General features: G+C 44.5%; 1 protein-coding gene across 11 annotated transcripts in view; it reads right to left on the reverse strand.

Annotated features, from left to right (window-relative positions):
* The window catches only part of LOC148884050 (uncharacterized), a 31,666-nt gene extending 5,085 nt beyond the window's left edge, over window positions 1–26,581 (reverse strand). Inside the window, exons 1-6 of one of the 11 annotated variants that reach the window (XM_089022156.1) lie at window positions 26,401–26,581; window positions 13,591–13,884; window positions 8,730–9,164; window positions 6,900–6,913; window positions 5,517–5,585; window positions 3,472–3,567 (exon numbers count right to left, since the gene is read on the reverse strand). In XM_089022156.1, coding sequence (XP_088878282.1) covers window positions 3,472–3,567; window positions 5,517–5,585; window positions 6,900–6,913; window positions 8,730–9,164; window positions 13,591–13,884; window positions 26,401–26,428 — 936 coding nt within the window. In that variant the 5' untranslated portion in view covers window positions 26,429–26,581. Of the gene's footprint in view, window positions 1–3,471; window positions 3,568–5,516; window positions 5,586–6,899; window positions 6,914–6,959; window positions 7,015–8,729; window positions 9,165–13,590; window positions 13,885–17,739; window positions 18,073–26,400 lie in introns of those variants that run through there. The other 10 variants (XM_089022153.1, XM_089022152.1, XR_016118485.1 and 7 more) reach the window with 10 other exon arrangements.
* Between the last annotated feature and the right edge of the window lie 14 nt (window positions 26,582–26,595).

The following is a 26,595-nucleotide window of genomic DNA, read 5'->3' on the forward strand; positions in this document are numbered from 1 at the left end:
TCGTTCATACAATAGCCTGCTTAGGCAAAACAGGTTAGGCAACTTTCGTAATGCTGATGAGGGTCGTTATGCTGATGAGGTGATACCGGTGGGAGTGGGGGTAATAGGCCAGTCGTTAGTCAGGAATGTAGCAACAATCAGTGGGACCACAAGGAGGGGTCCTCTGCCCCCCCAACCTGAGAGTAGGGACCTATCATAGCTGTGTCCGGCGCCACCATGTCTGGACATTAGGGATATATAAATGGGGCCGATACGACCAGTCAGACTTTAGTTTGCTGACGAAGCCTCTTGGATAGGAGGCGAAACGTCCGAAACCTTCACTTTTGTACAGATGACGGCTGAAGAAACCTTCTCATCGATGGACCACTCCTGTACGACTGAGAGCTTACACAGACGTATGAAGAAATAATGAAATTAGATGTTTGTGTAATACCTTTTCAGGCTAACTTTTTTTCTTCCCTCCAAATCAATCTGCAGTTTTTTTAATTCTTTCAATTTCAATTCATTCTTTATTTTTGAACTAACTACAAAAAAATATATAACTTGTTCCCACGGAAAGTGAGAATATCCTCTGAAGGAAATAGATGTATTTATTTATTTATGTATGTATTTATTTATTTAGCCATATTAAACATTGCTCAAGATAAACATGGTAAGTTTAATCAGTATAAATATTGTTTTGCTTGTAATTAGATAGATAACTAGATGATAATGACTAATTAGATGATAAGAGGTGGTGTTTGGTTGAAGACATATGTTTCAGGTGCCTGGAGATCGAAGGGGAGCCGACTGGCCGACACAAAGGAAGTGTGAAACGACAACATGGCCAAATGCTGGACAACGCAGATGAAAGGAAGTGACCAAACACTGACTCGGCAGGAGACAACTTTTTATCTACCTTCCATCCCGCCTGGAGGTCAGGAGATACCTTGGGAACAGAGACGTGAAACCAGATCCCAGGATGGACCAAATGGGGAACTTGATTTCTTCATGTGGGCCAAATTTGAATGTGCATGTGTGGTACACATTTAATTATGGTATCTCAGACTCAGTCGTCGTCTTTTGTCTCTCTTACTGATTTGGGGCACACAAATATTTCCTGTGTCAGGAAGCTGAGACCCAGAATTCTGTATTAGATCAAATTGTTAGGAATAAATTATCTGTGAGTAACATGCCGGCTTTTTGGTCATCTCTCTCACAACGAACGTGCCAATAGTTAGCTTAAAATGTTGCGCAATAAGGTAAATATTTAAATTCCGTTCAAAATTGTAAAAAGATTAAATGTAACTGTTCATGCTCAGATTAGCTTGTAACCTAACACCTCCCATGGTTGTTTGTGTTACGGCTCCGGGTGTGTTCAACAAGACGTTGTTAGCAAGCTTTACAATTCCTCTAACAGCTTTGCTTATTTCCCTGTTACTGTTCATGGGGAAAACCAATATGGGATCCTAAAATTAAATCAGGAAACGCAAGTATTAAACAAATAATCAGGGAGAATTTGGATTGTTTAATCATTTCGAAATCTCCAAGATATGCCCTGGCCATGAGAATGTGAAGGGAGGGATGTTACGAGGGTTAGTGCCAAAACATGGCTCCACTCGTGAAAGCAACATTTGGAAAAAAAGGGACACACACGAGTGATGTGTCGTTCGTGAACGAGCTGGTTCTTAGAGCCGGTTCTTAGATTTCTGAAGTGAAGGAAGAGAGCCGGCTCCTAACTGTCATGATCTGGTTGGCGACCAACGGGTGGCGCTGTCGGCCCCGCCTGCACCTGCACAGGTCCTGGTCGTCCCGATCAGTGGCGGACTGCCACGTTCGGATTGGTGACCAATGGGTAGCGACGTCAGCCCTGCCTGCAGCCTCGCAGGTGCTGGTCGTTTTAACCAGTGACACTTAAAAGGACTCCCGGCACGACCATCCGGTGTCGGTTCATTGTTTGTTGCATGCTTTGTCTGCAATTGCATGCATTGTATGCCGTGCATGTGTTTGTTTCACCTTGGCAGACTTTTACACTTGGTTTTCTTTTGATACTTTTTTCTGTTCAGATCATTTTTATGTTTTACATTTTGTTCCTGCTGACCTTTACTTTAATACAATTTGTCAAACACAACCTCCTGCTCCCTCCTGCCTGCTTTTTGGGATCCGCACCTGCCATCGCCACCTTGCAAACCGTGACACTAACAAGGAGCCGGAAATGGGAGCTGACTTTTTTTCCCCTCTATTCCCCGCCCTCAGTCTTCGGTTAAAGCCGTACGTGATTGGTCAAGATCCGTGGTAGAGGAGGGATGGGAGAATTACACACACGCAGCAGTGAGGAGAACGAGGAGTGGTTGGAGAAACAGAAGCACACTGTGAGTACCACATGAAACAAAAAGGGCTTCCTGATTTTGAAAAGACTTTCTCAAAGAATCTTACCAGAAGCATATATGACGAAGAATGTACAGCAGTACAAGAACGGGCCAAAAAAGCCATAACTGTTTGTCTATCAACTGACTGCTGGACATCCGGAACCACGACATCCTACATATGGATTGTTTTGAGTTCAATGAAAGAAACATTTCGGAGAATTTAGCAGAGCAACTGGGAGGGTACTGCAGGACGTATGCACTGTTTTGGAACCATTTGAGCAGGTCACTGGAGATCAGTGTAGACAGGAACAGTGGACAAATGTTATCACATCATGCTGTTATTATTCAATTATGATCGATTTTACTAGTTGAGATTATAGCATTATTAATATGAAAAGCAAATTAGTGACAGCTGGTCATCAGACCAGAGTAACCACAGGGAAAGTTAGTATCCACTAACTCTGCACATATAAAGCCATATAAATAAAAATATTATTATAATATAATAATATATATATAATAACATAAAATAAAAAAAATACATTATGTAAATGTATTTTTATACATGAGTAATTCGTTTTTCACATCATTCTACATGATTTTTGGTAGTTAATTAATGTAAGCAACATAAAAAAACTGAGGAGCCATTCTTGAGTGAGCCGAGCCAAAAAACACGGCTCTCTGAAAAGAGACGGAATTCCCATCACTAACACATAGATTCGCATAAAAATATATAAATCGGACCTTGAGCGTCATGACATATGTGCTAGCTTAGTTGTTGTCAAAGATTCTTCAAATTGTGACGTCATTGTGTCGGCGCTTATTGGTTGAAACCAAAAGACGCGCGCACCATAGAACAGCTGACTATCGAGTGCTGAGGTACTTCGCTGGAGTGGTATCGCTACAAGCAAAACAACGAACTCAAACACGTGATCGTTCAATTTACATCCGAATTAATTCTGGTTTTTTTTCTGGGGGAACTTTCATGAAGAATTTCGGGAAAATCCGGAGGACTTTCTTCTCTGCAAAATAAAAGCATGGTGAGGAATCAACAAATCCCTATTTGGATTTCGAGAAAGCGGCAGGATGAAGTTGATGTCGAAAACAAGTCAGCACCACTGGCCTGTTTTTTTCCAGTTTCCTCCTTTTTCTTCTTCTTCTTCTTCAAGTTCACTGTAGCATATGTCACACCACTCTCAGTTTCTTCCCGTGATACATCCTTGTTAAAATCAGAAGATAAAGGCAATTGTGATATTAACAACAAATTCAATAACTCCTGAAAAAATTCTCATGCATATTTTTTTGTAATTCTTGGTTTTTATTAGAATGACTGTGTTTTAAGGGTGTTTTTGTGCCGAGAACTATCAAGCGGTGGAGGATCAAACACATCCTATAGCACACACGTGTCAAAGTCAAGGCCCGCGGGCCAAATCCGGCCCGCCACATCATTTTTTTTCGGCCCGCGAAAGCAAATCAAACTTGTTAAATTCCATGATGATTGCTAAAATCTGAGCCAAAATTTCATATTTTTGGATGTCAACCACAATAAAAGTCATTCTTCTTGACTTCAGATTTGAAAACGAGTTATTCATTAATTTGCTGTGTGCTCTATATGTAATATTTGAAGGGATTTAAACGTTCTAATGGGTTCCCCAAATTCATAAAGGCCCTCGAGAGGAAACCATAACTACAATGTGCCCCGCGGCAAAAAATGACTTTGACACCCCTGCTGTAGCACAAGCTAGCTCAAGTTTTACGCTGTGCAAGTTTCCTTGCAGTTCCGAGACATTACCAGTTAGTGGCGCCAGTGCACCATTCAGCTGTTTGGCCAACTGCCAAACAGCAAAAAAAGGAGAACACAGTAAGTAATACCTTAGTTTACGAACTTAATTGGTTCCCAGACAGAGTGTGTAAGGTGAAAAGTGTATATCCCAAAAATGAATTTCCCATAGGAAACCATTAAAATGAGAATAATCAGTTCCCAGGTCCCCGTAAAACATTATTTTCTACTAAATACACTGTAAAATTACACAAATATACCTTATTTTATGTATAATAAATGTGCTATTGTATTGTAATGAAAGAAATACACTGTATAATAAAGTCATTTTATTTACATTATTGATGGTCGTTGATGGCTTGATGCAAAAAGCTATCAACCCAGCTATTCCAACAAATGTACAGATGGCTTGTGCGGGTTGTTTGTGGAGCCTGATTGATGGGATATTTTAACCTTGCATTCTACAATCTGCCTTTGAACTATCAAAGTTGAAACGAGTTTAAATTTCCCTGTTTTCTATTCATTCTTTCTCTGTCGCCTGCCTGTCTCTTTAATGTTTAAATTGTCCCTCACTGCTGCGTTCTTGACCAATCACGTGGCTTTAACCAAAGACTGCGGGCGGAGAATAAAAGACAAAAACAAGTCGGCTGCCATTTTCTTGTTTGGAGAACGACCTCACTCTCTCTCTGTCTTTAATGTTGTTTTACATTAATTTAATGTTTGTTTAATGTCATTAATTTAATGTTTATAGCACTGTGTTTCTGTAACCCCACCCACCCCCTCACTACTGCGTTTTTGACCAATCACGTAGCTTTAACTGAAGACTGGGGGTGGGGAATAGAGGACAAAAACAAGTCGGCTGTCATTTTCATGTTTGGAGAACAGGCTCGTTTGTGAACGACACACCACTTATTGTGGCGCTCCGTGTGTATCCCGAAAAATAGTTCGTATGCAAAGGTAAAATTTACATAAATGTAACATCGTAACTTCGTAAACCAAAAAGTTTGTAAGCCAATGGGTTCGTAAACCGAGGTATCACTGTACTTTACAATACATTCGATACTCTCGGGTTTTGTCGAGTTTGCTCGCTCTGAGGAGAGCGAAGACAAATGTTATGAAGGACATTTTATACACACCAACGAGGTGTATAAAAATGCAATTTTAATTCTGAAAACCTTTAAAATGTGAAACGTGTGGTTTGGAGGACGCTTGAACAGATTTATGGCATCCAATGTCCATTTGAATGAGGAAATATGGTCACGGGAAGAGTACAACTGATCTCACGGCAGCCCTGTTGTACTGTAATAATAATAATAATAATAATAATAATAATAATAACAATAATAATAATAATAATGATAATAATAATAATGGAACAACATCCTCACCCGGTGCTTGGTGCTCTCTGTGGTGTGGTCATGAGTGACGCTGGCATAGGTCACATTGGTTTCTTCCTGCTGAATGAAATAAGTACATTTACTTGTGTGTGGGATAAACATTAAAATAGTGAGTTAATCAGTATAAATAGTGCTTTGTTTTCAATGGATAGATGAGCGAGCGGACAGGGAGTGTTTCATTGGGAGTTGTGTTTTTGCAGGTGCCGCGGGGTCAAGGGGTCAGCTGGTTCTCATCACCCAGGGGAAGTGAAGGAGTACAACATGACCAGGGCTGTATGGAGGAGGGGAAATGCTACAACATAAACCAACGCTTGATGGGGATGCAACTTGAGATATCTCCGCTCTACCCCGCCAAAGAGGGGGATGACACCAGAGCCCAGAGAAGGAGAGTGATCCAATCAACTGTTGATTTCTTTGTTTGAGCCAAATTTGAAAATGCATGTAGTACCCTTTAAAATTGGGCTCCCCAGTCTCAGTTTTTGTCTCACCTACTGATTTTGAGGACACACAAATATTTTCTGGGTCAAAGACCTGAGACCCAGAATTCTGTATTAGATCAAATTCTTAGGAATAAACCATCTGTGAGTAACTTGCCGGCTTTTTTGGGCATCCCTCTCACAACGAACATGGCAATTGTTAGGTTACGTTTGTGCAAAAAGGTAAATATTTAATTAGCTTTATAATCGTTAAAATTAAAAGGAAACTTCGATGAGAAGGTTTCTTCAGTCGTCATCTGTACTTTTTTGAACGTGTCGGACGTTTCGCTTCTTATCCAAGAAGCTGGTAGTTTCAGCCCTATATATATATATATATATATATATATATATATATATATATATATATATATATATATATATATATATATATATATATATATATATATATATATCCTTACTGTCCAGACGTGGTGGTGCCAGACTGTGCTATAATTGGTCCCTGCTCTCAGGTTGGTGGGAGCAGAGGACTTCTCCCTGCAGCTACACTGATTACTTCTATTGTCCTGACTGAGTACGAGGTCCACGACTGGCCTGATTGCCCCATTTGCTCTGGTATCACCTCATCAGCATAACTGAGCCTATGTTGCCTAAGACGTCTGTTGTACGAACGATCCAAATTGAACCTCACCCCACCATGGCGATTTAGTGAAGGATTTTGCAGTTTTATGAAAATAGCTTCAAAAAGGAAACTGGTCATGTTAATATTAGCTTGTCATTTTAACCTGACACTGCCCAACAACCAGAAAAAAACTGCTCACCTTCAGTAATTTTCAGTTGGTTGTTTTGCAACTACTGGCAGATGTTACTGATGAAATGTGGCCTTGTGGGTTATTTATTTATAATATACATCAAGGATTATGGTAGAAAAAAAACTTACATGTTTGGAGTCATCTGGGCGAAACACACACAAAAAAGAACAATTGGAATGATTAGTCACCTGAGAATAACAATCAGAAAGCCTTTAATAGTCCCACAATGGCGAAATTTGCAATCTACAGCAGCAAAATTGAAAGGGCAGGGGGAGGGGTCGAAAGAAAACAAAACTGAGTATTGCATGGACAAAAAAACTGTCAGAACACTGAACTGTACAACAACACAAAATGTTCAGAAGAAAAAAAATACATAGTGCAAAGTATAAAATACAGTGTAAAAGTATATATGTAACTGTACATGAGGTAGCTGTGCTATTTACAATGTATGAGTCCAGTTTTATTTCTACCTGTTTATTGAGAAGTTGGTACTTTTAGATGCAGTTTGGGGAAACTGGAGCAACTCACTCGGGTTATTGGTCAAACTAAAATAAAATTTATTTAGGAAATTAAACTCTCCGTCACACAAATATTTGATGATCATTATTCAACTGTTATTTATGAATCACTTATTTAATGCAAAATATATCCATCAAAGTGTTTATCAGAAATTCCTTTGAATTGCAATGAATACATGCATTGATTTAATTCGATACACAAAAAATAATGAATACATTATCATTGAATTAAAAAAAGAAGATTTCATGAGTCGGACTTATTTTCCCCAAACAAATTTAACATCACTAATGTACAGTAGCCAGACTTGGACAACCGACGCCTCCGGACAAGTTGCGTCCATAATTTGTAAAATCACTTCAAATAACGTAATAGCGTATTTTACAAAGATTCCATGGTATATAGCTATATTTTATGTTTTAAGACTAGCGCTGAATATTCAGGAAGTCTTGTTTTCGAGTTGATGACGATGCCAGAAGTGACGTCACAATCAGAATGTCCCTGACCGAGAAAGCAACACACAATGCATTTTGGGTACTTTTTTTCGTCTGAAAACACCGTGTTGATCGCGAAATTTGAAGGAAAACTACATAAATAACTCGATGGTGAATCGTTGTGTGTCTCTCCAAGACTACCAATTGCGGTAAACGCATAAATGCTTTCGTGTCTTGCACTGTGTAGCAGAGCTGCAATAGCATCTGAAACATACTGTAGTCTTCTTATACAGTATACAGTTATTCAACACCAATTTCAACCATGGGGAAACGTAAGAATTGTGACCTCGGAACGAAGTACAAGGCAATAGTGGCTGTGGAGGAGAATCCAACAAGGAACAAATCCTCCATCGCGAAAGAGTTCGATGTGCCGCAGAATACTTTATCAATGTAAGTAATGTAAACGTTGCAGTTTCTGTTTTGCATACATGTATTTAATTGTCTTGTATTCAGATATCTTTAGCGCTTGCAATAATCGCTGGTTTTCATACAGTATGTACATGCTGGCATTCGTGGTTTCTCTCGTGTGTAGAGTACAATGTCGAGTGCTACACAGAGTCACGATTGCAAGAGTGCGTTATGAAAATAATAAATGACATTTTTATTTAACGCATAAGTTTATTTTTCACTACACTACAGTATAAAAGCATGCTAGATACGCAATCCATGAACTCAAGGAGAAAATTACATGCCATATCAAAGATCCCCCATTTATTGCCGACTTTTAATGAAGTTTGGCGCAGGATCGAATATATCGATAGTCCAGTTATATCGATACTTTTTCCGACTCCCGAGAATATGGATGTCAGTTAGGAAACAAAAAAAATGGTGTCAGTTGTCCTTTAAGGGTTAAAAAAGGGACTTGAATTAAAAAAATGTAAGAGAGGTGTCATTTTTCATGGGTCAAATTAAAATGCCCTCAAAAAATGGTAAAATAAAATGTCCTACCGTGTTCTGCGTTTCTTCTTGACTTTAGTTTGATGAGGATGATGGCCACAGCAACAACAATCAGTAGAAAGATGCCGGCGCTTGCCGCGCCGATGATGATAAAGAAGTTGCGGTCAGGTTGCGGTGCCTTAGGACTTCCAGGACCTTTTGTGTTCCCTTTCGTTGAGGCGGCTGTGTAATGCGCCCGGACCTTCACGTCGCCTGTCTTCACGTACTGGCATGTGTACTTGCTTTTGTCACTGACATGAATTACTTTGAAGTCGGAGACACAATAGGTCTGCTCAGTATGAACCGGGGAAAGCGCCTCGCCTTTTTCATCCAACAGGTTGAGGTTTCCGTCTTGGCATGTACACGACTCGGCTGGCCAGCAGGTCAGGGAACACTGAAGAACCATGTGATGGTCTCCCATTGGAAGTGGAGGAGACAATGGCATCACTGAAGAGAAGAAGGTGAGACCATATTACCCAAAACTGACATCCATCCATCCATTTTCCGTATCGCTTATTCCTCATTAGGGTCACGGGGGGTGCTGCATGGAGCCTATCTCAGCTGTCTTCGGGCACGAGGCGGGTGACACCCTGAATTGGTTGCCAGCCAATCGCAGGGCACACAAAGACGTACAACAGTCACTCTCACACTCACACCTAGAGACAATTTTCGAGTGGTCAATCTGCCTGCCGTGCATGTTTTTGGAGTGTGGGAGGAAACCGGAGGACCCGGAGAAAACCCACACGGGCCCGGGGAGAACATGTAAAAAATACAATACTGTATATCAAATATTATTGAATAATAATAACAGCATAATGTAATAACATTTATCCACCTGTCTACCCTCAAACCCCCCCCCCCCTTCTCCTCACTGCTGCGTGTGTCTGTAATTCTCCCCTCCCTCCTCTACCACGGATACCGACCAATCACGTGCAGGTTTAACCAAAGACAGGGGGCGGGGAATAGAGGACAAAATAAGTCGGCTCCCATTTCCGGCTCCTTGTTAGGAACTAGCTCTCTTCGTTCACTTCAGAGATCCGGCTCTAAGAACCGTCTCGTTCGCGAACGACACATCACTACGAGAGAGAGAGAGAGAGAGAGAGAGAGAGAGAGAGAGAGAGAGAGAGAGAGAGAGAGAGAGAGAGAGAGAGAGAGAGAGAGAGAGAGAGAGAGAGAGAGAACAACAGTCTAAGTCTATGTCATCAAAATGCATCTACTTTCGGTTTATAAGGTGCACACTGTCACAGTTTGCTAGGTGGTGATGGAAGATGTGGATCCCAAAAAGCAGGCAGGAGGGAGCAGCAGGTTGTATTTGAATGACCAGAATGACGCGACCAACCATCGGATCCCGAAGGTACAATGGACCGGTCTCATTTCCACCCTGTCCACGTTAGCTCACGCCTCGTCGAGTTTGAATTGCGTCACTCAACGTGCCGTAACGTCCACGTCAACGTCCGACCTAGACCTCTTTCCAGGTGGCCGTCCAGGGTGACACTGGGTGTCTGGCAGTGCACGCCCACGTCTAGCTCCGCGTCGTCGTGCATGTTGAATTGAGTCGCATCCACGACGAGCCGTGCAACGTCCGCGTCGACGTCAGTCCGAGACCCCACTTACCGCTGGATCCCGAAGAGGCTAGGACTGGTCTCGTTTCCCCGGTTCGTCAATGTCTGGCCAGGACCTGTTCCCACACGGCCGTCCGGTGTGCCACTCTGCGCCTGGCAGTGCGACGTCCGCGTTGAGCCATACGTCATCACGTGAACGTGCGAGAAGGGTCGCATTCACGCCCACGACGATCCGTGCCGCGTCCACGTCCACTTCAGGCCGAGTCCCGTTCCCATCAGGCCGCCGCCCATCATAAACTGGAGAGGCAACGGCAGTCCCTTGAAGGGGGGGGGGGGTACTGTCATGATCTGGTTGGCGACCAACGGGTAGCCCTGTCAGCCCTGCCTGCTGCCTTGCAGGTGCTGGTCGTTCCCAATCAGTGGCAGTTAAAAGGACTCCCGGCACCACCATTCGGTGTCGGGTCATTGAATGCAATTGTATACATTGTGTATGCATTGTATGCTGTGCATGTGTTTGTCTCATCTTGGCAGACTTTGACTCTTGGTCTTTATTTGATACTTTGTATTTTTCTGTTTGAATGACTTTGTTTTAGATTTCGTTCCTGTTGACTTTATTTTAATACAACTTCTCAAATACAACCTGCGGCTCCCTCCTGCCTGCTTTTTGGGATCCACATCTGCCATCACGACCGAGCAAACCGTGACACACATGGTACGTTATTAATTTGCTTCTTTACTGTATGTCTTGTCGAACTTATTGTAATGTTAATTGTTGTTTTTAAATGTTTTTTAAATGTTTAACAGTGACTCCGTGATAGTCCAGTTATATCGATATTTTTTCCGACTCCCGAGAATATTGATATAACGAGACTTTACTGTATTTTGTTTTTGACTCGAAATGGTGCCACGAGAGTGGCTGCCTTTCCAGCAGCTCCTGTATTTTGCTTTTCCACTTCTTCCCTTCCTTTCCTCTTATTTTCATCACTTTGCTGCTCTGAAATGAACATTTTCTGACTTCAAGACGAATAAAGGCTAATCCAATTCAATCCAACACCAAACAAAGATGGCACCAATCACCCTTTCGGCTTCTTTTACTGCTACATTAAATCCTACCGAAACCGACAACATGGTCACCGAGAAACTCGCTCCACCTACTGAGCACATATCATGCTTCATCGACAAAGACTCGCTAACCGCATTTTTTTTTATCGTATAAAGTTGTTATACGGCATACACAATTCAAAATGATGAAAAAAAAAATATAAAATACGGGGAAAACAAAAGTTTACAGATATGCGGTGTTCCAGGTGTGTCATGTGGAATGGAGACAGATTATTTTTCAACATTTTTAGCAACAACATTCATCAAGGAGGAAACTGCTGAGTGATTGCGCCTTTTCGGCAGCATGAATATGCCAGCACTGTTTTTGATTTGGGAGGAATGGCAGTGCCATTTCACTGTCATTGCTGGACAGTCCTGAGGCCATTTTGCTCTTTTTTGCGCCTGTAATGGGAAGCATTTTCACAGCCCCACTTAGGTCAGCAGAAAGCTTTTGCAGTTGGACAGTCTGCGGCTGGATGGATGCAGGGCTTGAGGAGCCCGCGATGAGAAGGAAGGAACCTCAATACAGAGTGCCGATGCGTATGTGGAACTGTCGCGGCTTGGAATTGAAGTGGATTCACGTGGGTCAGGAGATATGAGACAATCTCTTTTCATCAAAGGATGTGACAGCTTTGTGTTTGCTTTCAACAGTTAGCTTGTAGCAGACATGCACATGACGTCCCGATCCACTGGTGAACAGGATGCTTTCATCTAGAACTGCTTCATACAACGAGGGTGCAGAAAGTGCTTAAGATTGAATGACTTTTGTGTTTTGCATTTGTTACAGTAAAGTCTCGTTATATCGATATCGGTTATATCGATAGTACCGCTTATTACGATACTATTTTCATTTCCCTTGCACATTTCTAGTCTTTTTATGTATAATTAGTACCGTTTAGTACGATACCCGGTTATTACGATAATCCGGTTATTACGGTGCTCCTTTTCATTTCCCGCCGGCCATTTTGCTGTTTATATCGATACATCGGTCGCGCCATTGGTCGACTTGGTCACGTGTCTTGGGTACGTGACACGCCATCAGTCGCGCCATTGGTCGACTTGGTCACGTGACTTGGTTACGTGACACGCCATCGGTCGCGCCATTGGTCGACTTGGTCACGTGAGTTTGTTATGTGACCAGCACCCGTGTAGCAGAGCTATTTTCATTTTCAGACGCTAGCACGTGTGTAGCAGACGAGATTGAAGTGTTTGTGTTAAAAGGTAAAAATGGGAAGCAGAAGAAGATTGATGACTTTTTTAAATTGTATACATAATACAGTAAGATGTAAGCGTTGCAGATTCCCTGTTGTGTTATGTACATGCCCACTGTACTGTATATGAATGCAATCGTTTTTTGCAACAATGTTTCTTGTTTTGTCTTCTGAAGCGTGATGATTTTGAAAATTATTAACATTCCATACTGTGTATTAAAGGACAACCAATGTCACTTTTTATTCAAATGCAAAACACCAATAAAAATGACTTCACGCCAAGACGTCTTGCATTGCTTGTGAATCCAAACAATGGCTTCAGATTCGGATAATATGCTTTCTTGTTACACATCCAGTTATGAATATGATTCAAATACACTGTAGTTCTGAAGATTAAAGCATACATGTTTGCAATCATTAAAGAATTATATGTGCCATTTTGAGGCAACATTGGGGGAACATCTCTCACCCCCCAAAAAAAAGAGGCACGAAATGGGAGCTCATGGCCAGCTCCGTTTCTTATATGGCGCTTGGCTGCCCTCTTTTGGCGGCTTTTGTTAATGCAGTTCGGCGCAGGATCGGATATATCGATAGTCCGGTTATATCGATATTTTTTCCGACTCCCGAGAATATCGATATAACGAGACTTTACTGTATTTTGTTTTTGACTTGAAATGGTGCCACGAGAGTGGCTGCCTTTCCAGCAGCTCCTGTATTTTGCTTTTCTACTTCTTCCCTTCCTTTCCTCTTATTTTCATCACTTTGCTGTTTTGAAATGAACATTTTCTCATTTCAAGACGAATAAAGGCTAATCCAATCCAATCCAACACCAAACAAAGATGGCACCAATCACCCTTTCAGCTTCTTTTACTGCTACATCCTACCGAAACCGAAAATATGGTCACCGAGAAATTCGCTCCACCTACTGAGCCATAATTTTGCAAAAATGGCTAGCCAGCAAGCCAATAGTACTTAACACTGGCCGATAAAACAACTCACATGTCAACACCATCAGCACAAAGTTGCGTTCCTGCTGTCCAATGGCTTCACACACAAAGTAACCGCCGTCTTCCGCCTTCACCTGGTGAATTAGCAGCGAGCAGTCCTCCTTCAGGCTCAGGCGTTGACTTCTGGCTGAGCTGGTCTGCACTTTTCCATCTCTGACCTCACGTACCAACCCCCTCTGGTCTCGACTATACAACCAGCTCAAGCCGTCACAATCCGAATTTTTACAGGGAAGGCTTGCCACGTCCCCGGCCGTGACAAAGACTTCTGTACTCTGGCCGCTTAGAACTGCAAGACACCACAAAGGGAAAACAATAAAATAGATTAGATTAACCTTTAATAGTCCCACACTGGAAAATGTACATTTCAAAGCAGCAAATGATGAAAGACAGAGGGTAGAAGTAAAAAAAAATACAGGACCTGCTGTCAAAGTGTCACGTTCCAAACGAGGCAGAAAGCAACTGATTCGTCAGAACAAAGTGGAATATTTGGATCCCCAAGTAGGTGACAGCCAACAGGATGTTTATTAATGTAACAAAGGGTGCTGGTCCAAAAACAGGTGGACCAGGGGAATAGTAAAAAATAAACCACACTATAACACGACGAGTAGGGGGGCAAGGCGAAAACCGACCTGTCTACGATGCCAAAAAGCAACTTGCACACGGTGGTGCAAAAATAGGCACAATCCCGAAAGAAGGCAGACATTTACGGGACGTGGGGAAAAAACTTGGTCTGGATCAACACGAGCACCAAAGCTGAGAAAGTCCAGGGAACTGGCGATGTAAATGCTGTTGATACGTTTGTCTATAACTGCTATCCCATAGTTGACCAGCATATCGCTGTGCTTTATTTTTCATAACATTACGTTGGGTTGTTGTCACTTCCGGTACAGGTTCTACTTTCCGCGCTTATTTAAGTTTCATTTTACTGAGAAGACGGAGAGAATGGACATACTTTATCGCTGTACTGTTTAGCAAGGAAAAGATAAAAAGGACGAAGATCAAAACTTCCATTTCGGAGCGAAAGCGGGCAAAGTGGTTTGTACGATTTTATTGCATACATTTTATTTCATTGATGTAAAGTCCAATTGTTTATGTGTAAATAATAGCTATATTTTTAGACTTGTTTGTAGTTCTACGGTGGTGTCGTTGGTGATTCATCATGCAAGTGAAATCACATTATGTCACATCCACTCGAGGCGTAGTGACATGACTCGAGGGACGACGGAAGGAGGTAAAGGTTGGATCCGAAATACACAGGGAGACAGAGTTTCCAATAAAGAGTCTTTACTGAGACACACATAAAATAACAAACAACGAATTGAGAATGAGGGCACTAACAGAACAGACCTGAATTCGTAGTAGTGGCGGGGGACTTCCTAGAATACAACGACCGTACGGTAGGTGTGGCTTTTATAGCCAGAAGGCACAATCAAGGGAATGGAAAACAGGTGCGTAAGCCGGGTGAGCCAGGAAGGGAGGGGCCCGCTCCAAGGAGCAGCGGAGGAGGAGACAGGAGCGGAGGGGCGCGCTGATGATGGCGACGAGGATGTGACACATTAAAGAATTAACCATCAGTACAAAGAGTCCTCTATTTCAAATGGCAGCACAGGCGAGATACGAGGTGATCAAAAATAATCCGGCACTAGCGAGGTGACCACGACCCGTATAAATACACAGTGTCTATGATGAGGAAATTGACAGCAGGTTGTGGAAGCGGGGAGGCGCTGCCCCGCCCCCAGCTGTCAATCCACACGTGACACAAGGCAGCCACTCTCGCGGCGCCTTCTTGAAGTCAAAATAACAAATAATGTGACAAAAGACACAGTCAGTCATTCAACCCTTCAGCACTGTCTGCACCTTCTTTGTTGTATGAATCAGTTCTAGATGAAAAAGGAGAGGATCAAAGCATCTTTTCACCATAGACATAAAGGTGAAATGTGCACGTCTGCTACAAGCTAAGTTTTGAAAGCAAACATGAAGCTGTCGCATCCATTGCCGAAAAGAGAGTGTCTCATATCTCGTGTCCCAAGTAAATCCGCTTCAATAAAAGCCGCGACAGTTCCACATAGACATCTGTGCTCTGTTCTGACGCTGCTTTCTTCTCATCGTGGGCTATTCAAGCCATGCATCCATCCAGCTGCAGACTGTCCAACAGTAACGACTTTCCCGCTGAACAAAGCGGGGCTGAGAAAATGCTGCCTATGACAGGTGCTGCTGAAAAGGCGCAACCGCTCAACAGTCTCATCCTTGATGAATGTCGTGGCCAAAAAGGCTGAAAAACAATCTGCATCCGGTCCACGTGACGCACAACAACACAAAGTGACAAAAGAAAAAAACAAAGATAAAAAAAAGGCTCATGAGAGCACTTGCAGACGGCTGCCTAGTTGGACGCCATCTCGGACTCGTCAATAGTAGTAGCATTGCAAATTTAGCTGTTGTTAGCATTCTTCAACAATTAGCTAAACTAAACTTAAAGAACAACCGACACCATTTTTTTGTTTCCTAACTGACACCAGAAAAACGTTTTTTAGCATCTAAAATACCCAAAGCATGCAGGCTGATATTTTTAGTCAAATGCAAAACACCAATAAAAATGACTCAAAGTGTAACAAAACTGCCACAAAATGCACTCGGAAATGGCGAGATTCAGAAAGTCACGCCCCCTTGTTCGTGACGTCACGCCAGGATACTCCTCCACAAAAGGCCTTGCTCCAGAATCAAAACAATGGCTTCAGAGTTCAGATTGGAAGAAGATGCTTTCTTGTTACTCATCCAGTTATGAATATGGATTGGATTGGATTTGCCTTTATTAGTCTTGCAGTGGAGAAATTTACATTTCAGAGCAGCAAATATGATTCAAATAGTTCTGAAGAGAAAAGCATACATGTTTGCAATCGATTAAAGCAGTCCTTCCGTATCAATTCAAGTCGTCTGGACTCCAATGTAGCGTCCCAGAAAATGCACAAGATGGCGGCCGAGCTCCGTTGGAAATGGGCTGATTTGTCTGCTGGGAATTGGTGTCAACTTAACACCTTCTTTATGCGTTTTACCGCAATTTGTAGTCTTTGTGCGACACACAACGATTCACCATCGCGTTATTTATGTAGTTTTCCTTCTAATTTCGCGATCAACACTGTGTTTGTCAGACGAAAAAAGTGCCCAAAATGCATTGTGTGTCGCTTTGTCAGTCACGGGCGTTCCTAATGTGACGTCACTTCAGGAATCGTCATCAACTCGAAAACAGGACTTCCTGAATATTCAGTCTTAAAACGTAAAATATAGCTAAATGCTGTGGAATCTTTGTAAAATGCACCCAGTAGAAGTCATTTGAAGTGATTTGACAAATTATGGACACAACTTGACCGGGGTGTCGGTTGTCCTTTAACTGCATTTGTACAGCACTTTAAAACAACATACACTAAATAGGAAATACTGAAGCAAAAACAATACTTCCAACAAACCAATGAACAAAAACAGTACAAAGCACAAAACAGTAAAACCAAAAACTTTAATTCCGAGTGAAAAGCCAAATAATAAAAAAAAAGTGTTTTAATGCCATATCTCCAAATTGTTACTTATTTGGAAAACCGTTTAATGATGTCAACCCCAACGTGTCATGTGATTTCCTTATTTCCTCTTCTTCCATCATGCTAATTTATGGGAACAAGGTTTTGTGTCCGTTATGGGAAGCATGTTCCACGAATAATAATTATTTAAAATATATTTATTATCAGTATAATAATAATACATTTCATTTATAAGCGCCTTTCAAAACTCTCAAGGTCACTTTACAAAACGAATGTACCCTCGTGTTTACAAGAAACAACAATTATAAAAACATATTTATGATTTATTTGAAATGTAATTCAGTTGTAGCATAAGGGAAAATGGCATTTGAGGGTACACCGAAAACATAAGCATTTTATTGTTATTTTTTTTTTAGATTTGGTCTGGTTAGGGACGTAAAATGTCATCCAATTCTAGAAATCTGACTCGCGCAGCACACGGGCAACAGGAATAACCACATATCAACTATGCTAAATTTAGTCATTGTTATCTCTGTCGTGTGAGCAAAGTGTTAACGCGATGGTTCCTGCTAACAAACGGTGAAACAACTTTGATACATTAGAAAGTTGATTACCTTCAAATTGAAGCAGAAAGATAAAAAATAATTCCTGGGTGGTCATTTTCAGTGAGCAAGTTGAGATTTTGGTCCATATCATTATTTCCCCTTTGTGGTGACTTGGCAAAACACAAAGAAATAAAAAAAACATTAAATCCAGCCCATACGCACACCCACACGTTTGCATCACTCAGGTTTGTGTCATCATTTTAGAGGAAATTTATTTCACAAGCGGCCCGACCAAGCGGCGTCAACGCTCTTCAAATCTGTTAATCGCAGCACAATCCTATCCAAAGGGGAAGTAAATAAATAAATAAAATACAACTTACTGGTAATCTTCACAGAAGTGGATACATTCATCACTCATCATGTCATACAGGAAAAGGAAGTGTGACAGAAAACATACACCATTCACTCACTTGTAGTTTCATGACATTTCGGTCCGGTCGTATGACAAGTTGTAGTTGTGAAGTACAGTACTGTGGCAGGCACTCGGACCAGGCATCTCACCCAGCATGTGCACAGCAGGGCAGTGACGTGCGGTGAGGTTCATGGCTGGTGAGGCACTGATGTCATCACAGTCAGATTTAGAAACATGAACTCCACAGAGTAGCTTAATCACCATTTGATTGGCAACAGTTAACGTGTTTTGTTTAAAATGTCATGTCAGCATTCTTTATATACTGTATACAAACTGCAGCATAGTTATCTTTACTTATAAATGAAGTCCAAGTCTCTCTGTCTCAATGGAGATCCATGCCAGTGAGGAAAGTCGTCCTTGATCTGGCCTGTTCCGACTGTATGTTTTCAGTCTTTTGTGCTGAGAATGACCGCTCCACTGACAACTACTGTCGTAGCTGGAACAGTGAGCACGAGCTAGAGCAACTTTGTCGCTTCAGGAATAGTTTCAATGAGATCCTTCTTGGCCAAAAAGCTGAGAAACTGTCCAGGAGATTTACATTATTCCCTCACAGTTTGTGAGCTATACAGTCCGGTTTTGGTCTTCCTTTAATTATTATCTCCTGCTTTGATTGAAAGTCCAGTTTAGAAAATTCTTTCAATTTATATATTGTGATGTCACGAGAGGCTGGTTCCTGGAGGGCAAATACATTCCCCCAAGATGGCTTCACCCAGAGAGAGTTTTGGCCCCATCTGGTGGAAGGCAGCAATTCAAACCTCACACCTGTGGCTGATCACGGCTTGATTGGCTGGCAAGGCTTTTAAGGTGGAGAGCCTCTGAGTGTGCGGCCGGGGGAGACAAGTTCTGTTGCTGTGCTCTGTGGAGAAACTGATTTCTGCGTGGAACTCATTGCCAGTTGGGACCATACGACAGGACACTGGATTCGGACCCTTGCTAAAGGTGGCTAGGCTACATGAGGAGGACATCAAGAGGGGTGAGGCCTAGATAAATGGCCTTCATCCTTTCCCTCATGTCCCTCACATGCTCGATGAGGGTACGTTGTCAGCACGGCTGCTTTTCCCAAGCCTCTTTGGCGACATCCAGCAGTCCCCGGGGTCTGTAAGAGTACAACAGCTCAAAGGGTGAAAAACCAGTAGAAGACTGTGGTACTTCCTTCACGGCAAACAGCAAGTACGGCAGCAGTTGATCCCAGTTCCGGCCATCTTCTTTGATAACTTTCCTCATCATGGCCTTGAGGGTCTTGTTGAACCGTTCTACCAACCCATCCGTCTGTGGGTGGTAGATGGAGGTTCTCAGTTGCTTGACCTTGAGCAGGGCACATAGGTCCTTCATGACCTTAGACATAAAGGGGCTTCCTTGGTCTGTCAGTATCTCCTTTGGGATTCCCAGCCGGCTGGCGAGAGCAAACAGTTCCTTTGCAATCTGCCTACTGGTTGTCATGATCTGGTTGGCGACCAATGGGGGGGCGCTGTCGGCCCCGCCTGCACCTGCACAGGTGCTGGTCGTCCCGATCAGATTGGCGACCAGTGGGTAGCGACGTCAGCCCTGCTGGCAGCCTCGCAGGTGCTGGTCGTTATAATCAATGACACTTAAAAGGACACCTGGCACGATCATCCGGGGCCGATTCATTGTTTGTTTGCTGCTTGGTTGCAGCATGCATCGTGTACGTGTTTGTTTAACCTTGGCGGGCTTTTACTTTTGGTCTTCTTTTGCTACTTTGTATTTTTTCCATTCAGATCATTTTGATGTTTTACATTTTGTTCCTGCTGACTTTATTTTAATACAATTTGTCAAACAACCTCCTGCTCCCTCCTGCCTGCCTTTTGGGATCCGAACCTCCCATCACCACCTCGCAAACCGTGACAGAATGAATCGGCCAACCATCGGATCCCGCAGGTACATCGGACCCGTCTCATTTCCACCCTGTGCCTGGCAATGCTACGTCCACGTTAGCGCAAGCATCGTCGCGTTTGAATTGCGTCACTCGACGAGCCGCAACGTCCACGTAAACGTCCGGCCGAGACCTCCTTTCAGGTGGCCGTCCAGGGTGACACTGGGTGACTGGCATTGCACGCCCACGTCCAGCCACGCTGTCGTCGTGCATGACGAATTGAGTCTCATCCACGACGAGCCGTGCAACGTCCGCGTCAACGTCAGTCCGAGACCCCACTCACCGCTGGATCCCGGAGCGGCTCTGGACTGGTCTCGTTCCCCCGGAGCCGGGCAGTTCACGCCCACGTCGGCATCCGGCCGAGACCTGGTCCCATACGGCCGTACGGGGTGCCATTCTGCGCCTGGCAGTTCGACGTCCACGCAGAGCCATGCGCCGTCGCGTGAACGTGCGAGAGGGATCGCACTCACGCCCACGACGATCCGTGCCGCGTCTTCGTCCACCCCAGGCCGAGTCCCGTTCCCATCAGGCCGCCGCCCGTCCTGTGCTGGAGAGGCAGCGGTTGCCCTCTCCACCGACCGTTCCCTGGCGAGTGGACCTTTTGGGAGACTGTTGGGACTTCTGGAAGCAGCCCCTTGAAGGGGGGGGGTACTGTCATGATCTGGTTGGCGACCAATGGGGGGGCGCTGTCGGCCCCGCCTGCACCTGCACAGGTGCTGGTCGTCCCGATCAGATTGGCGACCAGCGGGTAGCGACGTCAGCCCTGCCGGCAGCCTCGCAGGTGCTGGTCGTTATAATCAATGACACTTAAAAGGACACCTGGCACGATCATCCGGGGCCGATTCATTGTTTGTTTGCTGCTTGGTTGCAGCATGCATCGTGTACGTGTTTGTTTAACCTTGGCGGGCTTTTACTTTTGGTCTTCTTTTGCTACTTTGTATTTTTTCCATTCAGATCATTTTGATGTTTTACATTTTGTTCCTGCTGACTTTATTTTAATACAATTTGTCAAACAACCTCCTGCTCCCTCCTGCCTGCTTTTTGGGATCCGAACCTGCCATCACCACCTCGCAAACCGTGACACTGGTAGCCTTTCTGAGGGGAACAGCCTCTGGAAATCGAGTGGCATAATCGACCATAACTAAGATATACTGGTGACCCCGAGTTGCTGTTGCTTCAAATGTATGCAGGTATGCCTCAATATCATCCGTCAACCCCATCTTGGCTAAAAAAATCACCCGCCTTCACCCGGGGCATGTTCTTGGTGGCCATTTGTTTTTGCAAGAGCAATTCCTCTGCCTTCAGTTCATTTGCTCTCTTTTGCTCCTCTAGGAGAGCCAAATTGGCCTGATATTGGGCTTCCTGACTTGTGAGAAGGCTTTTCAAGATGTCTTCCATTTTTTTTTGTAATTGAAGATACAGTAAAGTCTCGTTATATCGATATCGGTTATATCGATAGTCCCGCTTATTACGATACTATTTCTATGCACGCACGGAGAAAATTACATGCGCGCAGGGTCGGATATATCGATAGTCCCGGTTATATCGATATTTTTCGGACTCCCTAGAATATCGATATAACGAGACTTTACTGTATTTTCAATTTGGAAAAAACAAAACACAAACCATCTATGTCCATGCACTTATTAACGCTTGTCCAGTGCCCGCATCCTCCACCATATGTGATGTCATGAGAGGCTAGCTCTCAGCGGGACAGGACAAGGCATGGCTGGCTACTATAGACGCTTTATCGCTGACTTTGCTAATATAGCAGCCCCCATGACAGAATTGACGACCAAAAAACACTCCCGGTTGGTGAAATAGAGCCCAGAGGCCGAAATGGCCTTCGTCAATCTAAAACAGGCGCTGTGCTCCAGTCCGATCCTGGTGTCACCAGACTTCAGCAAGGACTTCATTGTTCAAGCTGATGCATCAGAAATTGGTCTGGGGGCCATACTCTCGCAAGTACATGGAGGAGAGGAACATCCCATCCTTTACCTTAGCAGAAAGCCGTTGCCCAGGGAAAAGAACTATTCCACAGTGGCGAAGGAGTGTCTTGCCATTACATGGGCGCTGGAGTCATTACGCTTCTATCTCCCGGGTAGACGTTTCACGGTGGTCTCTGATCATGCTCCTCTACAATGGATGGCCAGAAACAGGGAGACCAACAACAGAATAACCAGGTGGTTTTTGAACCTGCAGGCCTTTAACTTTTCTGTGGTTCACAGGGCTGGCAAGCGCCAGGGCAATGCGGATGCCCTCTCCTGAAGGGAGGCCTTCCTTGCCTGTTTCGCATCCTTCACCCCGCCGAGGACGTCGGTCTCAAGGGGGGGGGGGGGGGTGATGTCACGAGAGGCTGGGTCCTGGAGGGCAAATACATTCCCCTAAGATGGCTTCACCCAGAGAGAGTTTTGGCCCCATCTGGTGGAAGGCAGCAATTCAAACCTCACACCAGTGGCTGATCACGGCTTGATTGGCAGGTAAGGCTTTTAAGGCGAAGAACCTCTGAGTGTGCGGCCGGGGGAGACAAGTTCTGTTGCTGTGCTCTGTGGAGAAACTGATTTCTGCGTGGAACTCATTGCCAGTTGGGACCATACGGCAGGACACTGAATTCGGACCCTTGCTAAAGGTGGCTAGGCTACATGAGGAGGACATCAAGAGGGGTGAGGCCTAGAAACTCATGGAAAAGAACTCCGTCTTCAGTTTCACCTCAGAAGATACTTTATTATGATTTAAGTATTGGAAGAGACACTATTCTTGCCTTTGTTGCTTGTGAATTCCCCCTGAAACCCTTTATTAAAACCTTTGTTTGCACTCAAACCTGTCGCCCATTGCACTCCTTGTCCTGTCCCGCTGAGAGCTAGCCTCTCATGACGTCACAATATGTAATCCACCATTCTGAAAATAAGGCCAAGCAACACGAAAAAATGACTGGATGGTTGCACTTAACTTGCTGTTTACTGTAGCTTGCTGTCACTACTTCTATTATTCTGCAGCCGAGGAGTCGCTAGAAGAATCTCTAATCACCAGCGCCCCCTGTCATGAGGCAGGAGAACTGTGTGCCTCACCTATGCACACAGTTTTGATAAAAATAAAATAAAATAAACACTGTAGTATAGTGTTCATAATGTACAGTGACTGTACATTATATACACGAGCTAAACTGTAGAGATTTAGTTCAAATACTAAAAGCTTTTGAACACTTCAATAGCGATATGCAGAGGGACAGCAATGCAGTCTCACTGCAGAGCAAGCCAGCACAGTTAGTATAGTAATTGCGCAATCCCTGGTGAGGCTCAGCCGCCTGCGCCGCAAGGCTGTCCGAGTTCTGGCACAGCGACGCGGCTTTGTGGTTCCAGCATGTGGAAGCGCTTTCCCACCTACGAGGCATCACGACAGATGAGCCGAAATATTCTGGTCGTGGCGTCTCTCAACGAACAGATGACTCGTCGTGTGCTGCCGCTCTTGCACACACCTCCACAACGCGTTAAATACGCGGCACTCAAGCACCTGCTGCTCAGACGGTCTAAGAGGCCTCTGAGAGAGCAGACAGGCTTCTTTCCCTTCCCGAACTCGGCGATGGCACAGCAGCGGATCTCATGGACAACATGCTGTCGCTGTTAAATTCGGATGAAGGCGGATTCCTTTTCCTGCACATATTCATCCGCCAGCTACCACCCTCAGTGTGCACCAGTGGTTAGCTAGCATGGCGCACTGCACAATGCTAGCTAACTGAACTTGCCTAGCCACCGGCGACTATCGATGTTTGGCGGAAAAAGCGGATCGAGTGCTGGCGACATGGCGGTTCGCCGTGCAAAGCATGACAGCCGAACCCCTAGGCGAAGCGGCATCGACCCGACCGTAGTGGTCACATGGAAGCGACACGAGAAGGACCTCGGTTTTTTTCCACCAGTGGTTTGGCGCCAAGGCTCGACGCTGCGTACCCTCCTGCACCTACGAGGATCCGGGACACTCCAGCGCCGGCGCCCAACAGCAGCTGTGGACGCCGGCAACAAGAACGAGCTGCTTTTCATTAGGGACTCCTCGTCAGGTAGACGTTTCCTTGTGGACAGCGGATCACGTCAGTCTGCTGACGCTCTCAGCCGCGGACAAGGCGGCAGGTGGATGCGGGCCACCTCTGGGTGCAGCGAACGGGTCATCCATCGCCAACTTTGGCTCCAGGTCGGTGACTGTGTGCTACTGTGGCGTCACACGTGCGCACCGCGCCGGTGACGTGTATACGCCTTTCAACCCTTTGATGTCTTTGATGTCCACCCACACAGGCCAAGGGTATATAAGTAGCGTGGGACAGAGAGAGATCGGGGGAATCATGGGACAGATTCACTCGGACACAGACACACACGCGCGCAGACTCGCAGAGACCCGCACAGCGTCGGACGGAGTTCACAGCACGACTTGCTCGACTTCACGGCACGATCAAGCTCTGGAATACATCTGCGTGTCACTTGCCTGGGAGATCTGACAACTAACCTACTTTTGATTAAAGAGAAACATTAAACTCTTTACTTCCACGGACGGGAATTCAAGTGGAACTTTATTGTAGCCTTGATCACAGTTCCGATAATCTGCGCAGATTTTTTATGTGCTCATGGACTACTTGTGGACATTGCTAACCGTCCTTTGATTGACGCCATCTCGTTCGCCACTTTTCCGTGTGAGGCTGGAGGGCTCGGGCCGTTGACGCAAGCAAATTATTTAACGTCAGGTAATGTTTATGAACGTCTGTTGACCGAATTTCCGGCGTTAACTACTCCCGCCTTTTCCAATGCTGATACTAAACACCAGGTAGAGCATTTCATTCTCACGGTTGGCCTGCCAGATTTTGCCCGTGCTCATCGCTTCGACACGGCAAAATTGGCAATGGCGAAAGGGGAGTGGGTCACCATTACACATGGTGCCCAATCGATGACGATTGTTCTTGTTCTTGCCGGCCGTGCGGTGACTTTCGGCTAAACAATATAACCGCACATCCAAGACTTTTCCGCTGAAATAACATCGATGGTTTGAAAGGGGGGTAAAAGAAGCGATTCTCATAAAACAACTAATTCATTCATTAAACCGGTCTGGTGGGGTGAGGTGCAATTTGGGTCGTTCATACAATAGCCTGCTGAAGCAACACAGGTTAGGCAACATTCGTAATGCTGATGAGGTGATACGGGTGGGAGTGGGGCAAATAGGCCAGTCATTAGTCAGGAATGTAGGAACAATCAGTGGGGCCACAGGGAGTGGTCCTCTACCCCCCCCCCCCAACCTGAGAGTAGGGACCTATCATCGCTGGGTACGGCGCCGCTATGTCTGGACATTAGGGATGTATAAATAGGGCCGACACGACCAGTCAGATTTTAGTTCGCTGACAAAGCCTCTTGGATAGGAGGCGAAACGTCCGACACCTTCAAAAAGTACAGATGACGGCTGAAGAAACCTTCTCATCGATGAACCAGTAGTTCAGTGTTCCAATATCCACAAACGGCAATTGCTATCACAACTTAAGATTGATGAGGTACAACACAAATTCCAAGGTGAAGGGCCCCAGGCTGCCACATCAGAGGAAGAGGTTCAACCAGAGATTGGGAGCCAAGCCCCAATGAATGATGAGATTGGCAAGCCAGCCCCAATGAATGAAATGCTGAGCGAAGCAACTGACCTGAGAGATAAGATCATGGCAAGAATGAAAACTGGGCAACTAAGAAACCGATTACAACGGCTATGTGAAGTACCACCTGAAAGTCACATGGAAACTGTGAATGCAGCACTTAGAACGATCCCGACCGGAACGATCACGGAAACCAATGAGCTGGTATATGCTTCAGCATCAGTGATCCTAGAGATGCTTGGCTACAAGAGCTACCATGAGAGCCACAAGATTTATTACCCACCATGGAAAAGACGGTTGGAGGCTAAGATCAAGGCGGCTCGGAAAGATGTGAGTCAATTAACGGAGACCCAGAGAGGGTGAATAAAATGACAATACCCAAGAGGTACATGCAGATAACCATACCTGAAGCACTCCGACACCTTCAAAGAAGTACAGATGACGGCTGAAGAAACCTTTTCATCTGATCTCTGCAAGCTGCTGCCTGTCTGAGTCCTAGATGATTATCTTCTGCTGTCCTGCGACGGCTGCGCTTTTATATCGTCCAAGAGTGGGAAATGTGTCAGGTTGAGATTCACTTCAAAGCCGCGGTGCGCACCTGTCGCGCCACATAGTTTCTGAGTCAGGAAAGGCAGCCCTGGTGAGGGAGGATGTACTCACCATTTCACCATGCAATAAACAATGACGCCACACTAATGACATTTCTTGCAAAGCTTAATAAAATATGAACAACATATTCACAAAAGGTCTCACCAAGTAGCAAATATGTATAATTCAACATCCATCAAGCCATCCATAGATCGATTCCATTCACACACGTCTGGTCACAGGCGAGCTGGAGACTTGGCGATGTGCAATTTGGTAACCAGATAGTAAAATACGAAATGTGTGTTTGATTCGTAAATTGTATAACTGCGGCTGACTAGAGCGCTCGTGTTGCCTCCACAA

This window comes from Hippocampus bargibanti, linkage group LG19, assembly GCF_051943395.1.
Source record: "Hippocampus bargibanti isolate YZ-2025 linkage group LG19, ASM5194339v1, whole genome shotgun sequence".
NCBI lineage: Eukaryota > Metazoa > Chordata > Actinopteri > Syngnathiformes > Syngnathidae > Hippocampus > Hippocampus bargibanti.